The sequence below is a fragment of the Hyla sarda genome, chromosome 10 (genome assembly GCF_029499605.1).
Source record: "Hyla sarda isolate aHylSar1 chromosome 10, aHylSar1.hap1, whole genome shotgun sequence".
In the NCBI taxonomy this organism is placed as follows: domain Eukaryota; kingdom Metazoa; phylum Chordata; class Amphibia; order Anura; family Hylidae; genus Hyla; species Hyla sarda.
Window position 1 is genome coordinate 63,200,337 of NC_079198.1, and position 20,518 is coordinate 63,220,854.

At 42.3% G+C, this 20,518-nt stretch overlaps 1 protein-coding gene across 5 annotated transcripts in view; it reads left to right on the forward strand.

Annotated features, from left to right (window-relative positions):
* GRIN2D (glutamate ionotropic receptor NMDA type subunit 2D) overlaps positions 1 to 20,518 on the forward strand; it is an 855,799-nt gene that overhangs the window by 428,896 nt on the left and 406,385 nt on the right. For all 5 annotated transcript variants that reach the window (XM_056544763.1, XM_056544766.1, XM_056544762.1 and 2 more), the window contains one exon: positions 12,760 to 13,352. In XM_056544763.1, the coding sequence (XP_056400738.1) occupies positions 12,760 to 13,352 (593 nt within the window). The remainder of the gene's footprint in view (positions 1 to 12,759; positions 13,353 to 20,518) is intronic.

Here is a 20,518-nt window from a genome sequence, read left to right on the forward strand (position 1 = left end):
AATTTAAGTTAAAAAAAATACATATAAGATAAATGACAGACTAAATGCCATATCATCCCTCTAACTTTGATTTTGCCTAAACTTCAGTTTGGTCCCCCCCTTCCAGTGCCACATCATTCCTCCCCTTTTATCAGCCCCTGTGCCACATTTACACCCATCCCCCCCTTACCCTCTCATCATTCCCCCACTGTCTCATCATTCCCCCACTGTCTCATCATTCCCCCACTGTCTCATTTATTCCCCCACTGTCTCATCATTCCCCCCTGCTCATCATTCCCCCCCTGCTCATCATGCCCCCTGCTCATCATGCCCCGCTCTCATCATGCCCCCTGCTCATCATGCCCCGCTCTCATCATGCCCCGCTCTCATCATGCCCCCCTGCTCATCATGCCCCGCTCTCATCATGCCCCCCTGCTCATCATGCCCTGCTCTCATCATGCCCCCTTGCTCCTCATGCCCTTTACCCCCCTGTTTTTGATATACATATATTTTTTCCCCATCTTCCTTACCTAGCCGTGCTCGGCACGCTAGGTCCGGTGTCGGGTCTTGCGGGCTGCAGTCAGTGAAGCAGGATGAGTGATGCTGCACAGCATCTGGGACATCACTCATCATTCGCTGCAGCCGCTGCTGGTCAGTGTGGCCGCAGCAACCTCAGCCATTAGAATAGTCACAGCGGCAGCACCATTCTATTCTATTGGCTGCGGTTCTAATGGCTATTCTAATGGCTATTCTATTCTATTCTAATGGCTGCGGTTGCTGCGACCACACTGACCAGCGGCGACTGCAACGAATGATGAGTGACGTCCCAGACGCTTTGCAGCGTCACTCATCCTGCTTCACTGACCGCAGCCCGCAAGACCCGACACCGGACCTGGCCTGCCGAGCGCGGCTAGGTAAGGAAGATAAAAAAAGAACAATACAATAAAAAGCAGGGGGGAAGGGGAGGAAAAAAAAACAAAAAAACTAAAAACAAAGTGGGAGCCGCGCGCTGGTCACTGATTTAAATCAGTGACAAAAAGATTTATCGGCATATAACATGCAGGCAGACTTTTTGCCTTGAATTTAAGTTTTAAAAGTGCGTGTTATACGCCGAAAAATACGGTAATAATACAACATGCAAAGGTGAATCTTCGGTATAACAAACCATGCATAGAAACCTAAAATCATGAAAGGTCCACCATCTTACATAAAACGTTATGCTAGAGCAAGACACAAAACCTTTGCCCTTGCATTATATAAGGAAAGCAAATCTGCCTATAAACTAACATTCACAAAGACATAGGGGGATATTTATCAAAGTTGTCTATGTCCCGCATCAATATAGAAAAAACTACAGAGGGTTTGGCTAGTCTATTGTGCGCCTAATTTATCAAAAGTCGCACGGCTCTTGATAAATTCTGTGCACGGACTTCAGGATCTATGCTTTAGACTGTATTTAAACCTGCTCCAGCACGGTCTGACATTTCGGCGTACTTTCAGCCGATGCGACTTGTTGCTGAAAAGTCACTTTTGATAAATTCAGCACCAATGCATTTCCATCTCAAATATACTAGCATGCATCATGTTCTAAAAATCCTCTAAAGCAAAAGTCGCAGAAAAGTCGCACATATTTAGGCTGCGACTTTCTGTGCGACAAATTTAGAAAGGAAAAAACTGTCTAAATCCTTTGATAAATCTCCCCCATAAAGTCAAATAAATCTATAACCAAGAGTGATTTTAGATTTTCATACAATGTTAAAATGTTTGCTTATTAAAAATAATGTGTACAAACAATATGACATAAAATTGTGATATTAGATTCTCATACAACAATAAAATGTTCTTTTAAGTATTGACAACCTGTATGTTCTTGAGTGTATAAAGCATGTTGCCACTAAAATATAATATAGTCTGCTACGAACAATCAGTAATTCCAAGATATTTGTAAAACAGTAAAAAAAACAGGGTTCTCTATAGTACACTTGGGGGAAAACAGGTGAGATTTGTGAGATTCAATGTCCACACGTGCTGCTCCACTAATGCTGAGTCTATTTACTGACGTTTTGTTTACCGTATTTTTCGTCCTATAGGACGCACCGGCGTATAAGACGCACCCAATTTTTAGGGGCAAAATCTAAAAAAAGAAAGATTTTGAACCCAATAGTGGTCTTCAACCTGCGGACCTCCAGATGTTGCAAAACTACAACTCCCAGCATGTCCGGACAGCCGTTGGCTGTCCGGGCATGCTGGGATTTGTAGTTTTGAAACATCTGGAGGTCCGCAGATTGAAGACCACTGCATAGGAGGTAATACTCACGTGTCCCCGCCGCTCCGGACCCGTCACCGCTGCCCTTGATGTCGCTCCATCGCTGTCGCTGTGTGCCCGTCGCTCTGGAACGTCTCTGCTGCCGGCCGGGTATCCTCGCTCTCCGTCGCCGCCATCACGTTGTTACGCACGCCGACGCACGTACGCGATGACGTGATGACGAGAAAGGAGAGCGCCGGCATACAGGGGATCCCTGAACGGAGAAGACACCGAGGAGGCAGGTAAGGTCCCCCCCCGGTGTCCTGTAAGCACTAACCCAGCTATTCAGTCAGGCTGTGAAATCGCGGCGGTCCCGAACAGCCCGACTGAACAGCCGGGTTAGTGTCACTTTCCCTTCAGACGCGGTGGTCAGCTTTGATCGCCGCGTCTGAAGGGTTAATACAGGGCATCACCGCAATCGGTGATGTCCTGTATTAGCCGCGGGTCCTGGCCGTTGATGGCCGCAGGGACCGTCGCGATAGGTGTGTATTCACCGTATAAGACGCACCGACTTTTTTCCCCCAGTTTTGGGGAAGAAAAAGTGCGTCTTATACGGTGAAAAATACGGTACTTTGTGCAAAAAGTAAAAGATCATACCAATCAGTATCACTTGGGCTAGAACATCCCAATCCTATAATGGTGTCACCCAAAACTAACAAAAGGAAAACTTTAACAGATCTAATGATAGTATACACAAAATGACATCAATACAGTCATATGGTGAAAAATATAATTATCAGGGTTTAAGGTATTTCATTTTAGGCCATGTCAATTGTTAATTATTTATTACAGTATTTTTACCCAATATGCTATTTTTTACCTCCAGATTGATGGCTCATATATAGACAATTGTGAAGGGGGGGGGTAGGTAACATCATACCTAAAATCTTGTCAAGCATTATGAATAGAGATGAGCGAACTTACAGTAATTCGATTTGTCACAAACTTCTCGGCTCGGCAGTTGATCACATTAGCCTGCATAAATTAGTTCAGCTTTCAGGTGCTCCGGTGGGCTGGAGACTCTCTCCCAGGACTGTATCCACCTCTTCCAGCCCACCGGAGCACCTGAAAGCTGAACTAATTTTTGCAGGCTAAAGTCAGCCACTGCCGAGCCGAGAAGTTTGTGACGAATCGAATTACTGGAAGTTCGCTTATCTATAATAATGAATACCAGCATGTGATGATAATCCTTTGTATCTGTTTATTTTATATGTAAGAACTTCCTCTGTAGCATACAGCAGCTGATAAGTACTGGAATGATTAAGATTTTTAAATAGAAGTAATTTACAAATCTGTTGAAATTTCTGGCACCAGTTGATTTAGAAAAATATATTCCAGCGGAGAACCCTTTTAAAGAAGAGAGAGGGAATAGTGTACGCTACACCATGCGAGGGACTGTAAAATATAGTTACAAAGGGTGTGTATGAGGAGTAGTATAGGTTGAAAATGTCAAAAGTTAAAATGGATCGGCCCCATGGTACTACAAGATAGTAATCTAGTAGGCAGTGAAATAAACACATTGGCTCCAACCATAGCTACACATACACTGTGCTTCACACTGACACATGCATGGAGGGGCCCATTCTCTCTTCCACACAATTGTTGAGTTGGCCTTTTTTAGAGAAGGAATGGTGAATGGGTATGTGCCACCTGGGCTGGTCAAACGTCATTTTTTGCCCAAAGATCTTGGACTAAAGGAAGGAATTGTCACACAACTGAGTACTGTAAAGAGCTACCGTATATCCCGGCGTATAAGACGACTTTTTAACCCAGAATTTTCTTCTGAAAAGTCGGGGGTCGTCTTATACGCCGGGTATTGAGGTCCGGGATAGGAAAACTTCTGATTTTCTGCCCAGGCCGCCTCCCGTGTGTGGCTGCAGGCGGGGGCCGGCCAGAGCAAGTAAAAACTAATACTGTATACTAAAAACCAGGGTGCCTCCAGCTGTTGTGAAACTACAACTTCCAGCACGGCAAAGGCTGTCCGGGCATGCTTAGAGTTGTAGTTTTACAACAGCTGGAGGCCCCCTGGTTTTAATATACAGTATTAGTTTTTGGCTGCTCTGGCTGGCCCCCGCCTGCAGCCACACATGGGAGCCGGCCCGGGCAGATAATCATAGGTATTCCTATCCCGGACATCCCATAAGGATGTCCGCCGGTCACTTACCATTCCCCGGCGTCCTCCTGCAATCCTCCTTCGGTCCTCCTGCGGTCCGGTCCTCCGTCTCTATGGTTGTACGCACGGGACGTCAGTGACTTCCTGTGCGTACAACCATAGAGGCAGAGGAGCGCAGGACCAAGAGGACCGCAGGAGGACGCGTGCCGACTGGGGCCTGGTGAGTGACCGGCCGTGCTATCTTAAGTGATCCGGTCAATGCTCCCCGGTCCCGGCACCTACTGCTATGGTCCATAGGCTATAGCAGTAGATGGTGACCCGGGCCGGAGGAGCGGTGATCGGAACACTGTGGGGGCAGACCAGTACAGACATACAGCCTGCAGCCATACACACTATATGGCTGGAAGCTGTATGTCTGGTGGGGGGAGCTGCCGACCTAATGTGGGGGGAGCTGCCGACCTAATGTGGGGGGAGCTGCCGACCTAATGTGGGGGGAACTGCCGACCTAATGTGGGGGAACTGCCGACCTAATGTGTGGGGAACTATACTGCCTACCTAATGTGGGGGGAACTATACTGCCTACCTAATGTGGGGGAACATGATGCCTACCTAATGTGGGAGGAACTACAAGGTACCATACATCGTGGTAGGAGGGGTAGTCTTATATGGCGAGTATATCCCAAACTCTATATTTTAACTGTAAAAGTTGGGGGTCGTCTTATATGCCAAGTCGTCTTATACGCCGGCATATACGGTAATATTTACACCACCATTTGACTGTGCCTCTGCACTGAAAAGCTTTTTTCTGGTGCCTAGAAACGTAGCAGCAGTGTCGCTGTTTACTGATCCTGAGCTGACCATATCAATAGGCCTACATCTGGGATGAAGATGTTCTGCCCTTACATTGGCTCTTTATTACTGCCAGTGCCACCACTACCTCCTTCTCTGACAAAGTCACCTCTTCATCACCTAGGTCCTACTCCTGTCCAAAGCTACATCATCATAGTCCTCCTTATCATGCCCGCCACTCCTCTCAGTCTGTAGCTATTGGCACTTGCGTGAGTGGTGGTGCATGTAGAGAGGAGTAAATCTGTAAATTAATAATAAGAAGATCTCAGCTCACACCAATAGTATACAAAAAGTCCAATTTTATTCAGTATCACATCATAGCTTACAGGGCGCATTTAAAAAAAAAAAAAAACTCCCTTCCTCCACTATCGAATACATAAGGCATAATAAATACAAGCTCAGAATATTAAATATTATAAAAAATTATATTTTCCATATTTACTTTTGTTTGACAATGAGCCATATTCACTGGTGGAAAGAATATTCTTTATTAAAAATAGGAAAATATATACTGTGAGTCTGACTTGGGCAGTGATTGGGATTAACTGTGCTCAAACAGGTTGGATTGCATGTAGGCTTCACATTAATTAGATTTTTATTTCATCTGTAGAAAAATAATGTGGAAATGTATAGTATTCCCTAGGAGCTGAATCAATATCACAAGCAGGCATACACAACTCCACATCAGTAAGAAGAATTTTGGTTTATCAATTACATTTTAACAATGATAGTTTGGTCTGATAAAAAACGTATTAAAATAATTAAAAATGTTCTAATCTGATTGACCTTCCTGTAATATCATTTCATGTTGGTGCCAGTTTGCAGAAAAATGAACTGATGTATACTTAGAATCAAAGTTTCGTCTATAATTCTGTGCATATCATTTTATTGTTTTGTAAGAAATAACATGCGTATAACATAGTGGCCCAGATTTACTATTGTATCCATCTTTTGATGCACTTTTGTGCACAATTTCGTTTAAAAAAAATAAAAAATCTTATGTGACTTCCGCTACAGTTTCCACTGTCTAAGAATTAGAAAGTTTTAGTAAATCTGGCCATAGTTTGGATTGGGTTTGACCACTGGGACCCCCCATTGATCCATAAAATGGATGTTAAATGTTCCCTAGAATGAACGGAGTGCAGTGTTCCATTCATTGTCTCTAGGGCTTCCGAACATTGCTGAGAAATAAGTTCAGCATTGCTTTAAAGCCTCATAGAGAATGAATGAAGAACGTACCACACAAGCACAGAGTGCTCCATTCATTCCTGGGACACTTTTCTTTTCATTCTCAAGATCAGTGAGGGTCCCGTCAATCAGCATGCTACCCCCAATCCTGTGTTAAAAGGATAATATGCTGAGATGGGCATACTTCTTTGAAGGGAATTTGCCAGCGGGATTTTCTGCTAAGAGGGGAAGACACTATTGACTAGCTGTTAGGGTGTAAAAGCAAGTGTCAAGAAAACAGTGCCGAGTTTCTATAGCCTCTCATACCTTCTCACTTGCCCTTACCTCCCAGACCATCCTTGACCCTTGACTGATGTACTGGCGAGTCCTAGGCAAGTCGAGTATGCCTAGCCACTCAATATAAAGAAGTAGAGACTCAAACCTTTAGTGCAGGTTCACACGTACGCAGATTTGATGCGGAGATATTTGATGTGCAAGATTTTCTGCTGCAGATTTCAATGTAAACAAAATGACTGAGCACAGCTTCTAATCGGCAGTTACAGATCCTGCGCATCAAATCTGTGCCGGATCCTGTACGTGTGAACGTATCCTTAACAAGAGTCCTTACTCCTGCACATGAAATGCCCAAAACAAATTGCCCGACAAATCTGAATACATGGGGGGGAAATAATAATTTACTCATTTGTTTAAGAAAACATTTTTCATGCACACCCAGAACCTTTAAGATGGGCATCTTACTAGACTTATCTACATGCTATGTCATAGTTTCCTAGACTGATATTATACAGAGAAGTAGGAAAGTGTGCATATCTAAGGTAGAACCTGAATTTTTTACTTTTAATAAGGCATAAATTTTTTGCCATTTCAGCAAAGGTTATTGGTTAGGTGTTTGCTTTTTACATGTCTACCTGTCAGTACCCAGTCTGACTGGTTAAGGGCCCAATTTAAGGTCAATGTAGATACATAACACTGTATGAAGACAGCCCCTTTTTAAATGCTCAATTAAGTCACTCTTTGTGAATTTTGTTGCAGTTTTGCTGCAAAGATAATGCACTTTATCTGAGATTTCACCAAAATCACAACAAAAATGCATCAAAATGCTGCAAAACTGAAATGTGTGAACACTGTCTAAAGCAAATGACCGTCGTAGAAGTTTGTACTATCATCTGGACCCACTGTGACTAAAAACAGCTAACAAAGTGGGGCTCTCACATTGGCATTCATGCTCTACATTATTGCTCCATTCATTTAAACTGTTAGGCCAGGTGAAGCTTCACCCAGTGATAACAGCTTAGAATGGATTGAAGGCCATTTTCAAAGTGAAACCACTTCACTATGAAACACGTTGAGGGGTGAGATAGAGGGGTACTGGGACTTTCTGTTCTTGGTCTTATTCTTTAGCAATTACATCAGCGATTGTTATTGTGTGTTGGGAATTGGTGTATGTTCCAATAGGTTTGGTGTTTATTCCACTGTGCAGGGCACTGGTGAGGGGCACTGGTGGTACCTCACTTGAAGTATTGTGCGCTGTACTAGGGACCGTATTACCAAAAGGATATGGATACACTGGAGAGAGTTCAGGGAAGAGCTACAAAGCTAGTGCATAGGTTGCAGGATAAAACTTACCAGGAAAGATTAAGGGACCACAACACATATAGCTTGGAAGAAAGAGACAGAGGGGACATGATAGAGACTTTTAAATACATAAAGGGAATCAACACGGTAAAGGAGGAAAGCATAGTTTTAAATTAGAGAGGCAAAGGTTTATGCAGTAATATCAGGAAGTATTACTTTCCTGAGAGAGTAGTGGATGCATGGAATAGCCTTCCTGCCGAAGTGGTCGCTGCAAATACAATAAAGGAGTTTAAACATGCATGGGATAAGCATAAGGCTATCCTTCATATAAGATAGAGATAGGCATATGGCTATCCTTCATATAAGAAAGGGTCAGGGACTATTCATAGAATAAACGGGCCGAATGATTTCTATCCGCCGACGCATTCTATGTTTTTATATCTATCTTTCTATATAAATTATTTTTCCGTCCACAAAATATAAACTTATATTGTTAAAAGTTATAGAACAAAAACAAGTTATGACCCCTCCTTCCATTTAGCTGTACCAGATATACCGTATTTTTCGATGTATAAGGCGCACTTTTTCTTCCCCAAAACTGGGGGGGAAAAGTTGGTGCGTCTTATACGGAAAATACACATTAAAACCCTGTCCTATCGCGGTGGTCCCTGCGGCCATCAACGGCCGGGACCCGCGGCTAATACAGGACATCACCGATCGCGGTGATGCCCTGTATTAACCCTTCAGACGCGGCGATGAAAGCTGACCGCCCCGTCTGCAGCGAAAGTGAAACTAACCCAGCTGCTCAGTCGGGCTGTTCGGGACCACCGTGGTGAAATTGCGGCATCCCGAACAGCTTACAGGACACCGAGAGGGACCTTACCTGCCTCCTCGGTGTCCGATCGGCGACTGACTGCTCCATGCTGGGATCCCCTGCATGGCCGGCGCTCTCCTTCATCGTCATCACGTCGTCGCACACGCCGTCCCATCATCCAATAGGAGCGGCGTGCGTAGCGACGTGATGGCGGCGACGGAGATCGAGGATCCCAGGCGACAGGGAAACCCCGGGGACGCGGCGACAGTGATGGAGGGCGACATCCAGGGCAGCAGTGACGGGTCCAGAGTGGCGGGGACACGTGAGTATTTCCTCCTATACCAGTGGTCTGCAACCTGTGGACCTCCAGATGTTGCAAAACTACAACTCCCGGCATGCCCGGACAGCCAACGGCTGTCCGGGCCTGCTGGGAGTTGTAGTTTTGCAACATTTGGAGGTCCGCAGGTTGAAGATCACTGTCCTATACTTTACTTTGTATTTGGTTCAGAATCTTTTTTTCTCTCTAGATTTTCCTCCTTTAAAATTGGGTGCGTCTTATCTGCCGGAGCCTCTTATATGGCGAAAAATACTGTAACTACTATGAAATCTGCCTCATCTCAACATCTGCTCTAATATGAATGCCACAAAGAACTTTTAATATAAATCAGCTTTCTATTATAGCCTCTCAAAGTATAAAATCTGCATTCAAGTAATGGGGGCAGGGTTTCTCCAATACTATAACCTTTAAATGGATTTAACACTCCATTACATTAAGTGGCTCATAAAAAGCCTTCCTAATAGTAGTATCAGTCTGTGTGGATGCTGGTGTCCTTGACAGCTGTGACAGAGGATTCTTTGAAGGTCCAACAATTGTTAAGACATATTTGTGATCCTTGTCTGTATGTAACTTTGTCTTCCTGCTCGGTCTTCTCACACTACGCCCTCTGGTGGTGAAGCCTTCATATATACCAAGAGCCACGTCTATGATTTTGGCCTTTTTAATTCCTTTTTATCTCCCCTTATATCACATCTCACTAACACCTTCATTTTCTTATTATTCTGTCCTCTCCTCAGAATAATTTGCTTTCCTCTGATGTCTGTATTATTTCAGTAACATTTTGCCTTTCTGTAAAATGATTCATCTGTTTCACAACTTCAATCAGTCTTTGTCTTTCATTTACATATGGGTTATTTCATTCCGCTGTCTGTCTCCTCTTCATATTTTAGTCCTCGCAGCACATTCTCCTCCGATCTAGCTTCCCTTTCTCTGCCTTCCTTTCCTGTGCTGACTAGTAGACAATTTTCCTCCATTAATATTTCACAAATGGTCTTGGGGCAAATGGTTCTCTTCTGACAGTTTATATACACACTTTGTGCACTCACTTCATTCATCCTGCTGCCAGTGTGAGTTATCTGCAAGGCTAATATAGTTATTAACATTCAATCAAACCACCAGGGAAGGTCCTTATGAATATCTTTGTCAAGGATAGCCAGTCAGGGCCTCCTATACTTACTGTAAATAAAAGAAATTGAGGACACATTTCTTCAAGAAAAGTCGGCAATGGCCAGGCCAGGCTTACATTGCTTTTGGCAGTGTAAGATTTTGGATGAGAGATATTAGCTTATGAATATTTAAAAGCTAGGCGATGCCATGTAAGTAAAGATCAGTGAATCTAATTTCATGGGTTGCTGGTTCTATACGAACTCCAGGAACTGTTAATTCTGGGATCGCTCTTCATGCTTGGCATTACGTTTTACTTGCATGTCAGCTGCCAAAGGACTAACACCAAAGGAGTTTTACAGAAGACACCAGCAGTCACAATTGTAATTCATCTCTAGGAGTTTTTTGCAAAATACTTTTTTATTGTTGTCGGAAGTATCCAGAGATGGCATAAAGTGGGCATTACATATTAGGGGGCATTAACACCTTAACGACATAGGACGTTAATGTACGTTCTGGCGTCCTGGTGCCCTGCTATCAGCAGCCAGGGACCCACCAGTAATGGCGAACATCAGCAATCGCACTGATATGTGCCATTAACCCCTCAGATGCTGTGATCAATACAGATCACGGCATCTGCGGCAGTGCAATCACTAAAATGGATTACCGGATCACCTTCAGGGGTCTTCTGCTCTGATCGGAGATGGAGCAGACCAGAGCAGAAGATAGCCGATAACACTGATCAGTGCTATGACCTATGCATAGCACTAAACAGTATTAGCAACCAAGTAATTGCTATAGATAGTCCCCTATGGGGATTTTTAAAGTGTAAAAAAAAAAAAAAAAGTTAAAAAATTTGGAAAATCCCCTCCCTCAATAAAAATTTAAATGATCACTTTTTCCCATTTTACCCCCATAAAGTGTAAAAAATGCAAATTAATAAACATATTTGATATCGCCACGTGCGTAAATGTCCAAACTATCAAAATATAATGTTAATGATCCCCTTTGGTGAATGGCGTAAACGTAAAAAAAAAAGTCCAAAATTGCTACTTGTTTATCACATAAAATATAAAATATTTAAAGTTTCAGATATGCAAATGGGATATAAAAAAAAGTACAGATCATGGCACAAAAATTAGACCTCATACCGCTGCTTATACAGAAAAATAGAAAAGTTATAAGTCATCAAAAGTTATAGGTCATCAAAACGCACTAATTTGATTAAAAGGTTTGAGATTTTTTGTGGTACAATAATACAAGTGGTACAATAATAGAAAAGTATGCAATCACGGGTATAATTTTAATTGTATTGACCCACAGAATAAATAATTCCAACCGTGAATTGTACAGCGTAAAAATGAAACCTTAAAAAATTTGCAATTTCTTTTCAATTTCACCACAGGAATAGTATATATATTATTTTATTTCGCCATGCATTTTTATGGTAAAGTGAGTGATGTCATTACAAAGGACAACTGGTCACGCAAAAAACAAGCCCTAGTCTGTGGATGAAAATATAAAAGAGTTATGATTTATAGAAGGCGAGGAGGTAAAAACAAAAATACAAAAATAAAATTGGATGCGACCTTAAGGTCAAAATTATCTGTGTCCTTAAGGGGTTAAAGCAAGCTCCTTGATAGACCAGGGGAAATAGAAAAGTGTTAGGAGTTTGGTTTAGCTTACATTATTTTCTTTAGGCCAGTATCACACATTGTAAAATGAAAAGAAAAAAAAATGCAGCAAAATAGGTATAAAAAGAAGCAGTTTTTTATTATTATTATTTTTTAAATCTAATATTGTGTTCTATTTAAGTCTGTGATAAAGTGTCTGTCAGTGAACACACATGTTTATAAATATACAGCAGTAATTCCAATGTTAAATACTAGAAGAGTTTACAAAAGCTAGGATATCATGGGTTCTATCTGATCTAATATTTGATTTTAGAATGGGAAGAACTTAAACTCTGTGTGTAGCCCGATCCTGCAGTCATATGTTCCTCCATTATCCCCAGTCGCCCTTTTAGTTGTCTGTAGCTTTGGCAAGAAGAGTGAGCATATGAAAGGAAGAAACACGTGACTGCAGGATCAGGTTACAACAGATTTATTTCTAATCTGTAACCATGGAGACACATAGGTTTTCATAAGATCTGTGGAATACTTTAAATCAGTGTTTATTTATTTCCCTAAATCTAAATATCGTGATCATATAGATTATTTGCCAATGCTAGTGTGACTGTCTAGTGAAAAGGGGAATTATTTTTACTAGGGTGGTTCCAGCTGTGATTATTACATTTCCTGAGTTCTTCAATTTCCCGTTTATATTTCCACATTTTAATATTGTCCCTTTTTACCTTGAACATGTTTAAGGTAGTTTCTTTCATTTTTACAGCTTATTTTTGTGATTTGTACAATTTTTAAAATGTAGTATTCAATTGACAGCTATAATGTATGTACTATGACTGCTTTTGCTTATATAAATTTTTTGTGTTTCAGGAAAAGGGGTCCACCTTCTTACAGTTGGGGTCTTCTACAGAGCAGCAACTGCAAGTTATTTTTGAGGTTTTAGAGGAATACGATTGGACGGCTTTTGCAGTTATTACCACTTTATTCCCTGGCTATGAAGATTTTGTGGATTATATTGAGTTACTAACTGATAGTAGTTTTATTGGATGGGAAAATCGAGGTGTCTTAACACTCAATCTTACTGATGACCCAAGTGGGTCAAAGCTTAAAAGACAACTAAGAGAAATAACTGTACAGGTGCGACTGCTCTACTGTTCCAAGGATGAGGCTGATGGAGTATTCAAGGCTGCAAGAGAAGCTGGGTTAACTGGACCTGGGTACATTTGGTTTATGGTGGGAACCAACTTGGGAGGCACAGATTACATGCCGGAGCATTTGCCAGTTGGTCTATTTACAGTTTTGTCTGCTGGATGGAAAGATGACCTCCACCGTAGAGTTCAAAATGGAGTTGCTATAATCGCTAGAGGGGCTGAGGCTTTGTATAAAGACTTTGGTTTTATACCAGAATTTAACAATGACTGCAGAGCACCAAACCTCACTCACGCAGGTGAAAATCTGCACAGGTAATGTTTAATATTGACCTTATTATTCTGCCGACAGTCTGGTAAAAGTATTGATAAAATGTTACAACCAAATTCTCTTTATTTTTCATTATAATCTGTGAGTTCTATTCTCCATAGTAACTGGAATTTGGCACTTTAGGTCTTACATTGGCATACTCAGGGATTTTGTGATTGTATCCATCTGTCTTGCTGCTTGTTTTCCTTCCCTTCTTTCCTTTCTGTTACTAAACATTAATAAGTTTATTAATGCTTAAATGAATAATCAAATATGAACAAATTTGTCCATGGTAATGCTGCTCAAAGGCCACTTTTTGCCAATCTCTAATGGCCAAATAATGACAATTTTTTGGGTTTAAAATAATACTGAAAATATAATATCTAAACAAGTCACTAAGGCTATATTCGCACAATGTATTTTCAGATGTATTTATGGGTTTCCCTGCCTTGATCCATTCGTATTGGAAAATCTGTCAGATAGGGTGTAATTAGCTAAGACCGTTTCCGATGGTCTGGAATATAGGGAGGAGATAGCAGAAAGAATATTCCCCATAAAGCCCAAATGACAGATAACAGCAAAGCCAGTCAAATGCCTTCTCGTCATCCAACACCAGGATTATGGCAAGGGTGTTTTAACTTCTTAATGTACAGAGAAAAGAGAAAAAAAAGAGAGACACAAAAGCGCCCCTGGTGAAGTATGCCAGGCACAGGTGTGGTATTACAGGATAGGAACACTCACCCTGTGACATTGCTCTGAGAGCACAACATCTATTTGCTAATACAGTGCTAATACAGAGGTGGTGAGATACAGACAATATATGCCCACACAGATTCTTTGCAAACAGGAGTTACATCAGTTTGGATTAAGATATTCACAAAATGCTGATAGGAAAATGACATAACCACTCCAGCTGAAAAAGCAACTGATTGACAGAACAATAGTTTAAAAAACACACAATTATTCATCTTGATAGAATCCATATATAAAAGTTAAGATTACTTAAAAATAAACGTAAAAAATGTAATGAGTACAGAAAAAAGTACATAGAGGAGAACGTAACTCCTCATGCACTTGGTAAAAAAGTGCAAGTGCTGGGAAGTTCAGGTGTAAATAGATCTCATGTGTGAGAGACATTGTACAATGAAGGCAGGAGGAGTTGGTAGTTTTAACGTGAAATGCACTGAGCCATCATACCGATGAAAAACTGGGGCCATCTGTATTACTATCAGCGCTTAGGTTAAGAGCACTACATGGCTATAGCGAAGGGCAAAGGGGGCGGAACTGGATTACTGCTCCGTGCTGTTGGGATGCTGATAGCTATCGCTCCAATCGCTCCTACTATAGAGTGCTATAGAGAGGTGGCGGAGGTCCAAAAGGGTGGAGCTAAGTTACTCCTTTGTGCTATTGTGATGCTGCACTGTTAGCTGCAGCTCTAGTTTAGTGCGGAGCACTATAGAGCAGTAGCAGAGGTCCAAAGGGGCTTAACTGGGTTAAAGCCTGCGCTGCTGCAACTCTAATACTGCGCTGGGGCTGTTGCTGCGAGCGCTCAGGTAAGGGGCACTACAAATCAAAGGCAGGGGACAAAAGGGGAGGATCTAAAGTATCGATCTGGACACCTGTGGTATAAGAATTATTATAAGTCAAAGGGGAATGTAGGAACTAGAAATAGGGGTTATTAGAAAACTAGAAATAGGGGTTCTCCAAGGCCTCAGGTTCATTCTTAAAAATTATTGTTTTACTTAACATGGAAAGACTTACCATCAGAAGAAAGGAACCGTCATGGAGGCCAAGGGGGCGCCATCATACGCAAATTTATTTATTGGGGGGGGGGAGGGTTTGAAAAACATCATATATGGGAAAATACCATTCTTATAAAATACATAAAATGTTATCGTCCATTTATCGACGATTTATTCTTTATATGGCATGGTCCACCATCCTCAGTCAGTCTACTTCTCACCTCCCTTAATAATATTGAGTGGAACATAACATTCACCATGAATAGCAGCTCTGAAAGTAATGAGCTCTTAGATCTCATAATTTCGCACATGGATAAAGCATCCGTCACATCTACCTTTTTCAAAAGCGTTGATACCAATAGTTACATCGATTTCTCTAGTAGCAACTATGTAAAATGGTTGGAAAATGTGCCGTACTCTCAATAGAAAAGAATAAGAAGGAATTGCACGATTGATCACAATTTTAATACCCAAGCAGAGATCCTCAAAAAACTATTTATTGCAAAAAAAAAAATACCAGGAAAAACTACTTACTGATGCTTATCAAAAAACTAGAAAAATTACCCAACTGAAATGCATCAAACCCAAACAAAAACTTGAAAACCAAAGACAGTGGGATACCAATTTCATAACCACTTACAGTTCCTCTGTCTCTGAGATCAAAAAGATATTAAAAATATGACTGGCACATACTGACCATTTATAACTTTCTCAAAGAAACATTACCAACTAACCCTTTCTTGACGTTCCATAGGGCTTTATCCTTAAAAAAAATACTAGCCCCTAGCCAAGGGAAACAACATGGATCATCAACCGTAGGCGACAAAAGAACTGGCAGCTTCGGTTGTAATAAAAATCGATGTCTCTGTTGCAATGAGATTAGACCCATCTGCAAATCCTTCAGCTCCACGGTTACTGGGGAAACCTTTTCAATTAAGTCTCATCTCAGTTGTGTGTCCGAATACATTATATATTTAATTCAGTGCCAGTGCGGGCTCCAATATGTAGGCCGGACGATGCAAAAACTGAGGAATTGGGTTAACAAACATAGATTCAACATAAAAACCAAATATATGTTACATGGCCTGTCCAGACATGTCACTGTAGCTCATCCTGAGGCAACCTCTAACCAATTTTCTGTTGTGCCAATTGATTTTGTTACCGCCAATAGGTCCAAAAGGTTTGAGCAACTAGAGGTCTATTAGATATATAAGGTCAGTACATTACAACTACTTGGGCTTAACAAAATCTCTGAAACCATTATAATCTAATGTATACTCTGGCATCTACAAGATCTCCAATAGGTTTTTCATAAGTGTTAAAATACCTTTTACTTCTCAGAACATGCTAGCAACTTGTGCGGTTGTTGTTATAATTATTTTATATACTTTCCTTTTACACAAATACTTGAGTGAAATGTATAGATAGAATGCCTTTTTTAGTGATTTTTTTCTATATATATATATAGTAGGCACCATTATCTCTTCTTTTTTCACCATACCATTTCATTCACTACATGCAACTAGTAGTCCACTGTTTTTTAAATGTATAAGCCCCACTCCTTAATTCCTTTACCTATACCGAAGATTAACTCCCTGGCCCTCTATATCCCATTAGTATCCCTTTTCATAAACCGTAGTCCTGGTCATACTGTTTATTCCCATGGTACTCATTGACCAGTTCTACCCTTACCATTAGTACCAATTATTTTTCTCTCATCAATTCCTTGCTTATTCCCATTATACTGTACATGTCACCACTCTTTTCTAATAACCCCTATTTCTAGTTCCTACATTCCCCTTTGACTTACAATAATTCTTATACCACAGGTGTCTGGAGTTGTAGCTCCTCAACTGAGCACTCGCAGCGATGGCCCCCAGTGCAGTATTAGAGTCGCAGCAGCCCAGGCAGTAACCCAGTTCCACCCCTTTGGACCTCCGCTCCTGCTCTATAGCGCTCCGTACTAAGAGCGCTTAGAGTGGCAGCTAACAGCACAGCGTCACAATAGCATGGAGCAATAACTTGCTCCGCCCTTTTGGACCACCGCTACCCTTCTATAGCGCTCTGCGATAGCTATCAGCATCACATCACCACGGAGCAGTAATCTAGCTCCGCCCCCTTTGCCCTCCACTATAGCCATGTAGCACTCTTAACCGGAGCGCTGATAGTAATACATATGGCCCCAGTTTTTCATTGGTATGAGGGCTCAGTGTATTATAAGAGTGCACGAACGGCCAAATCAGCACTTTCACATTAAAACTACTAACTCCTCCTGCCTTCATTGTACGATGTCTGTCACTCAATTGTGTGTTTTTTAAACTATTGTTCTGTCAATCAGCTGCTTTTAATTTGGAGTGGTTACGTCACTTACCTAACAGTGTTTTGTGAATATCCTAATCCAAACTAATGTAACTCCTGTTTGCAAAGAATCCCTGTGGGTATATATTGTCTGTACTACTCAACCTCTGTATTAGCACCTTGTCCTGACGAAGAGTCCACTCTGGGCCAGAAACGCATTGATATGTGCTCTTTGTAAACGCTATTTTTATGTATCTGATCTACATCCTGTTGGATTGACTATGTGACGGGGTCTGGCGCTTAGAACAGTTCAATTTTCTTCACTTTCTCTTGCATAACTTCTTAATGTGGATAGGTTAAGACATTAAGTATTGCAGTGTTGTCTGAGTCCTTTTTCTAGAAACAAAGCCAGATTGGTTGAATTAAGGAAGTACTACTGCAATTCTAGATGCTAACAAATTGGCAAATATTTTTAAGTCCAGGTTAAAGGGGTACTCCGGTGCTAACACATCTTATCCCCTTTCCAAAGGATAGGGGATAAGATGCCTGATCGCGGGAGTCCCGCAGCTGGGGACACCCGCGATCATGCACGCATGCACGTGGCAACCCCGTTAGTAATCATACTATCACGCCCCCTCCCGTAGGCTTGCATTGAGGGGCGGAGCGTGACGTCACATGGCGGCGGGGCGTGACGTCACACCCTGCCGACTCTCTGGTCGACCTTAATCAGACCCGGAGCGAACACGCTCCGGGGACTGATTACTAACGGGGTGCCGTGTGCATGAACGCGGGCTTCCCCAGCTGCGGGACTCCCGCGATCAGGCATCTTATCCCCTATCCTTTGGATAGGGGATAAGATGTGTTAGCACCGGAGTACCCCTTTAAGGACAGACATAGGGTGAAAATTGTGAGGATGGTCGGTGGATTTTGGGGGTCAATAGTTTGTGTAAGGGGAGACTGGTGAGTTAAGATTGAATATCTTGTAAGAGACATGTCAGAGTAGGATAGTAGTATTTAAGTTATATAAATTGAAATAAAAGGATTGAAGCTATTGAAAATATCTGCAGGAACTGGATGGAGCAGGTACAGTATACAGCATTTTAATTCTCTAGCTTTCAGGTGATTTGCTAATACTTTACCTGCTTTATCATTTTAGTAGATAGCTTGAAGTTTATATTAGGACTTCTTATATGCAGATAAGTGAACATACATGCAAAGAACGGTCTTGGAGGCGCTGCTCAAAACTTGGGCGCAAATGAAGGACTCAGGCCGGCACAGAACAACATAAAATTTATTGTTTACTGTAGGGACGACGTGTTTTTGCACCAACTAGTGTCTTCCTCAGGTCCACCAAGATTTCCCCAGAGAGTTCTTAGGCTGTGTTGGGGTACTGATCCGGAGATCCTGTGACTTAGCTGTGCTGCCGTGGTCTCAGAGACCATAGCAGCACAGCTAACTCACAGGATCTCCGGACCAGTACCCCAACACAGCCTAAGAACTCTCTGAGGAAAATTTGGTGGACCTGCGGAAGGCACTAATCGGTGCCGAAACACGTCATCCCTACTGTAAATAATAAATTGTACATTGTCCTGTGCTGGCCTAACTAAGGTGCTTGAAAAGCAAAGAAGGGAGCACTACACTGCTGGTAACATAACATTTTTTGTAAGTTTTCTCTTTTAAAATACTTACTGTTGAAACCGGCAAGTTTCTTGGTGGTGGTGGTGTGTGTGTGTGTGTGTGTGTGTGGGGGGGGGGGGGGGGTTGGGGAGGTGCACACATAGGCAGCATGGCAGACTCAGGTAGAGGAAGGGTGCCAAGCAATGCTCCTCCCTCTTTTCTGTAGGGAGATGGAATTGGTGTTGGTGCAGTGACTAGAAACACCACTAAAGTGCACATAATGGTATGCTGGTTAGTGCAGCTGAGGAGGCTTTTCCCATTACAATGACTGGTGATGACTTTAGAGTTATTTTACAGTGTCTGGTAATGAATGTGTGAGGTGTTGCTGCAGGGTGGGCCCTGTAACTCTCCCCTTTGTCCTGCTGCACATTGTGGTCTCTCCTTGCTGCGTATGCAGGGGGTGAAGGCAGTATATGTTGTGCCGCACATGTCACTGATAGCATGGCTCATGAGTTCCTTGCTCTGTTCCAGCAGTCTTCCTCCTGCCTTCCTGACACCCTCCACCTTTCTGTCATCCAAGCCCAACTGTTAGTTTAATTAATGACTCAGTTGACGGCACCATATAGATCTATATGATGCTGTGATTTTGAGTTATAAAACTGATGATTGATGTTACGGCAGCGGAGTGGATGCGCTGTACCTGCGTGGACGATGGTGTGAGCTGCACCAGGAAGTGGAGTCTAAGGAGCCACTGGTTTTCACTAGAACCTGCTGCAAAGCAGGATGGACTTGCTGCGGCAGGCGGCTCCCAGGTCGCTATCCCTCGTATGACTCGTCCAGTAAGGCAGCCAAGATAATGCAAGGCACAGAAGGAATAGAGCAAATTCGTAGTCAGGACAGACAGGAGGTCAGGGCTGGCGGCACAATAGCGAAGTCAGAAACACATAGCAAGGAGTTTAGAGGGCAGGCTGCACAGTAACATGGTCAGAAAACATAGCAGGCAGAACTGATACACTGAAAGGCAGAACACAATATAATGATGCTTTCTCAAAGGCTCAGAGACACAAAGATCCGGCAAAGGTCAGGAGGAAGTGAGGAGTTAAATCAGGTCGGGACCAGACAAGCACCAATTCATGTACGCACACGCCGGCAGCCAGGGGCAGCGAAGGGGACAGAGACGCAGGGAGGTGAGAGACAGGCCAGCGATCGCATGCGGACACGTCCCGCGATGTGAACCGCGGCCCCGCCAGTACGGGAGGACAGAACAGGAGTACACTCGTGGCCAGCTGCAGCGCCACCTGTAACAGTTGGGCCAGGACAGTTAAAGTATAAGGGAAAAAATTATATCATTATGTAATTATGTGTCCCTTGTATATTGGTAATACTGGTCAGTTACAGTATAATGGATATCTATGTATATAAAACTCAATGTGTTTGTGTGTTTGTGTGTGTGTCCAAACGACTAAAGATATTAACATGAAACTTGGTACACATATTACTTATATCTCAACAAC